The sequence below is a fragment of the Cryptomeria japonica genome, chromosome 7 (assembly GCF_030272615.1).
Source record: "Cryptomeria japonica chromosome 7, Sugi_1.0, whole genome shotgun sequence".
In the NCBI taxonomy this organism is placed as follows: Eukaryota; Viridiplantae; Streptophyta; class Pinopsida; order Cupressales; family Cupressaceae; genus Cryptomeria; species Cryptomeria japonica.
Window position 1 is genome coordinate 577,702,809 of NC_081411.1, and position 5,208 is coordinate 577,708,016.

At 33.8% G+C, this 5,208-nt stretch overlaps 1 protein-coding gene across 1 annotated transcript; it reads left to right on the forward strand.

Moving 5' to 3' along the window:
* Window positions 1–3,171: 3,171 nt before the first annotated feature.
* Window positions 3,172–3,636, forward strand: LOC131073088 (uncharacterized). The gene has a single exon (XM_058009451.2). The coding sequence runs from the start codon at window positions 3,172–3,174 to the stop codon at window positions 3,634–3,636; it is 465 nt and encodes a 154-aa protein (XP_057865434.1).
* Window positions 3,637–5,208: the final 1,572 nt, after the last annotated feature.

Genomic DNA, 5,208 nt, shown 5'->3' on the forward strand with positions numbered 1-5,208 from the left:
ATGAGAGGGGCTGATGAAATATTTCATTTTGATAGGTTTGGCTTATGGCTTGCTCAAGCTAGAATAGACCCCCTTCACTTTCATGCCAAAGGGATATCATGGATTATGACAAGCTTAGTGAGTTTTGGTCTAATAATGATCCACATGAATAAAACAAATTTTATAGCATCTTTTTCATTCTTCATAGTTATTTGACTCTCAATCATGGATACACTAGTAAGGCTTGTGTATGGTTAAAAGAAAATGTCATTCCTACTTGGAAGGTTACTAATTTGAGGTTGAAGTGTATTTTTAAAACTCATAGTTGTCATCTCTTATTCGTTGCTTAGTGGGTGTTAGGGGTTGAGTTCTTGGTGGTTGATTATAGGTTTTGAGTAACAACAAATAAATCCTCCAATATGTTTGTGTCGGTATTGCTAAATTTTGGGGAGGCTAAGGAGATAATTAGGATAACAGTCTCCTTTGTCCTCAGAAGCTACTTCCTTAGTGGCTTGGATGACGTGTTGGAAGTGGCTTGTTATGGGGTTGGTGTCATTGCTACAAGACTTGTGAAAGATGATGGAGGGGAATTTGGAATTTTCTAGTGTGAAGTGGTGTCCATATGTCAACTTCAACAACTTGTAGAATAAGGCAAGACACAAGAAGATGACAACCAAAGGTGTGGAGTTTCTGAAATAAGCCATGAGATAAGTGGTGATTAAAGGTGTCTCCAGTTTAATAATTTTGTAAAGCTTGGGGGATGAGATAGACCATTAATATTGATCATAGTATTTGAATGTACAAATATGCATAATTGACATATAAGAATTTTTTATAATAGCTTAAAATTTTAATATTTTTTTTATTATGATTTAATAGAAACTTTGTTTCTTCTATTTTTGTAGCCTGCTACTCTAATCTTTAATTCTATAAACTTATATTACATTTATCAATTAAAAAAAACAAAATAGATATATAAAAGCCACACCTTGTAATTTATTCAAGAAAACAAATTTAACTAGAATTAGATTTCAGTTCTTCCAAAGAAGGAATAAACAAAAGCCTTGATTCAGGAACGCTTAAGCTTGTCAGGACTCGTGAATTTTTCTTTTTAATGAAACAAAATTTGTCATGGTTAAAATTGATTTCTCTCTCAGTATTATTTTGCCAAGTAATTTAAGGCATGAATTGAATAAATAATAATAATATATATCATGCGGATATCTGAATATGCGGATTTGACAGGGTAAGAGCGAGACCATCTTATGAATTAAAAATGGTTTATATCCTTAATAAATTTAAGCCTGTGAAAGTAGTTATGGGATCTCCAATCTCTACCAATTACCATTTACAGAAAAATAAATAAAAAATTCCGTCTTCTCTCAGAAGAAAGCCTGCAAATTAGCACGAGGAAGTTGAAGTTCTGAGCAAGGAGACAAAGAGGACCAGGGGCACTCTATCTGCCCGCTGCCCGCTGCCCGCTGCCCGCCTTGGCCTTTTTGGTTTAGTTAAGGATACAACGCTCAAGCCATTCTACTTCGACCATTGTAATCGACTTTGACTCTCTCTCTTATTAACACTGAAGAATAAGACTAATGTAGCATAGGAATTCTACTTCCTTTAGGACTAAACATGGACCGTCATTATCTAGAAGATTTACTAGAATGGTCCCACCCTTTTGTTCAATTAAATTTTTCAGTCCTAGATTAATTTTGAAATGACTACATCTATCAAATAATTTTCAGATATAATCTAGTGAAATGGACATTTCTTTCTTTTAATTCATTGTTCGATTAGATTGATTTTACAATTATAGAAATAATCAAAGATAACATTTTTCAATCATGTATATATCTTATAACGATTTTATACAAAAGTAAGTTCTTTTCAATGTTCCGAATCAAAGTATTCTTAAAAGTATTCATTTTTTAATGTGTTTTCATATAATAAATGAATATAAATTGAACGACTTTATCAAGACATGACAATTAATTTTGCAAGCTTGTACTTAGTCGATCATAATGGCTAGTAGAATGAAAAAGAGTTGATAAATATTTTAATTTTAGTTTTTACCATGTGCAATGATATTTTTTGAATCATCAATTTTAGCGCGCCTTTTACTTGTCATAGCATTCTCTACAATCATTGAGAAGGAAGAGGCTACAGGCCACAGTTTAATAAGTGACAATGAAACAATATAACATGTGAATTTCATCTTTCTTCCAATACATGCCATCCTTGATTATTGGTCTTCAATACCTTGTTTAGAACATACAATTACAAGTAAATTACTCGAGATTAGATGATAGTAGTATAATGTTGTTGTTGGCATGTACTATGAACATAATATGACATATGTGTAATGACCTTATTATTGTGACGGGTGCTATGAAGAGGTCTCATTGTATGAATCCACAATAGGTAGATCAATGATCAATTGACATGTGTCATTCTAATTGAAATGCATGATGGAGTAGAATAAATATCTTATTTAAAGATTTTATTTTTGATTAAAGATAAAACGTGTTTTATAAGAACTGAAATCCAACATATAATTTAAAAATTTTACTTTCAACATCTTTTATGCTAATTAGAGGGCTTCACATAATCTCTAACTATGGCAAGCTTGAAAAATAGAATATAAGACTTATTTTCAATAAGACACTAGCCCAAAACAAATGAACTGTTGCCATACAATAAGGATGGTTGCTCCACATGTATTCTTTGTTTCTACAAGGATATTGGAATGGGCTACATATTCATTATTGAATTGTTCATAACTAAATGGATAAAGATCAAAGTGCTTGTATATTTTTCTTTTGTTTGGACTTGGCAACTAGAGTGTAATGCTTCAAAAGGATTTTGAAGTTGCGACGTTCCTCGTGCCACTTACCTTGTCAAATCCCCATATTCGAAAGCCACTTTCTCCTTTTAGCCGCCTTTTATCGTCAAAAATGGCTGTTGTACGAGAAACTGAAAAGCGCTCAGAAACTGTATTCGTGACATCATTACAAACGTCGCCGATTGACCAGATTATTCTCCATCTCTCCTTCTTCCTCGTCTCGCAACGACCAGCTGCTATAAATAACCATCTCCTTACTCTCCTTCACAACACACTCAATACTCATTTTCGAGGAAACCAAAGTTTTGAAGTAGACCCGAATTCCTTTACTTGAAGCAATCAAAAGAGCTATGAAGAATCCTGGAGCAATACTAATGTTGGTTGCATATTTGGAGATGGCGGTTGTAATGGGAGGCGCAGCCCGATTTTCGGGCATAAATATTGGGGCGAGGCTTGCAGCTCCAGGAGGTCGTAACAATGGCGGCAATTCGATTTCGGTTGCAGAAGCCGGTCCAAATCCAGGCGGAAACTCTGATAAGCTGATGGAGGATGAGGATTCCAATTCGATAGCGCGTGCTAAAGCAGGTCCAAACCCAGGAGGCAATTCTGAGAATGTGATGGAGTCGTCTGACAGCAATTCGGTTGCGGGTGCGAAGGCAGGTCCCAACCCAGGTGGAAATTCACTGGGAGGGCGCAAGGATGCTCACCAATTTCGCATGTCACGTCCCGCAGGACATGCAAACATTGAGGGACGGCTGTTCTCAGCTGAATCATCTACACATAATCAGCTTAGGAAGAACGTTCTCTCTTTCTAACATTCATTATCCTCGGCCAATGGACTAGGAAGAGATAATTGTTATGCTAGGCGAGTTTTCCTCCGGAATCTCGCCAATTATGGCGAAGGTGGTATATGTTCTTATTACTTATTCGATTCATTTATTAGATAAATTACGTGTCTAGATAATACTCAGATAGAAGCCATTTTTAACCATAACAGATTTGTTACGAGTCTTCAGCACGGTTAAAGAATCATTTTATTAAATCTGCTCTGTTTTTGCTGTCTCAGCTCCGTTTAATGGTTTTGTGTGTTATATTTTTAGCTGGATTTCAACCTTGTTTGAAGTTTTTGCTGTCTCAGCTCCGTTTAATGGTTTTGTGTGTTATATTTTTAGCTGAATTTCAACCTTGTTTGAACTATTTGATTGTGATTTTATTTCCATCCCATTTTCTTTTGTGAATATTTCTTTTTTTCAGGCTTATTCATTCTAATAATGGATCATGGAACATTAACCAAAATGTTGATAAAAAAAATAATCTCCAACAAATATGAAGACAATTTATTATGGACTGTAAAAATTTCATACATTTAATATTTGTACTAATTTTTTTATAAATAATAAAAATGCTCACATCTATTTAAAGAAAAAAATTATAAAAAAGGGGTCATTAAAATGGAAAGGGTCTTTTATGGTCCACTAGCGGGAGGTACTTAATGCACTACAAACAATGCACACATGCCTTACCCCCTTGTAGGGTTTGAACTTGTCACCTCTCTTTCAAGAGAACAAGTTGTCCACCATTAGGGCATTATAATGGAATATTGTAGAGTAAATTGAAAATGCAAATAATTAAAGGTTAGAACTAAATCACTTTTGTATTGAATGATAGGTAATATTATAATGACATTTATTTCAGATTTTCACATACTATCTATGATTTATAGTGACAAGGCATGGTTTTATAAAGTATTTAATATTTTTTGTACAATAATTACTCAAATACCTATCTGCACCCTATAAAGTAATTCTTATGACATATTGTAGTGGATTGTTATAGGTTTAAAATCACATGAGGTGCATAAAATAGAAAATAGGAGTGAAGATACTTATACTAATAGTTTATTTGAGAAACTATAGACAAATTATATTATATGTATAAATACAAATTATTTTTATTTTCTTTTACTTTTATCTTCTCTAAGTAGGACATGCAAGAACATAAAAACTAACCCCATAAGTAAACAACAAAAAATAAAAATAAAAATATAAAATACTAACTAAAACTATAAGTTTCCCATATGATATAGTCATGAATGGAGGATCCAATAAAGGATTATCCAGAAATGTAGTCTAGTGAAACAACAATCATGCAATAGGGGAAACTCGCTATCTCAAGTGGTTGGTAAGATTGTGTTAAGGATTTGGGCTTGTCCCACATAGATCCAAGGTTTAATTATCACCAACGATGTTTACTAATGGCTCCATTCTTTGAGGCTATTTAGTCGACCCTTGGGACTATTCTATCCCTAACTCGCCTCCTTTGTTACCCCAAAAATTGGAAATAAGGTAAGCCTAAAGCAAGGAGTAGAGGGATCATTGGGTTGGGTT

What these genes read in the sequence shown, in the direction of transcription:
- LOC131073088 (XM_058009451.2), top strand. Translation starts at nt 3,172, where the DNA reads ATGAAGAATCCTGGAGCAATACTAATGTTGGTTGCATATTTGGAGATG.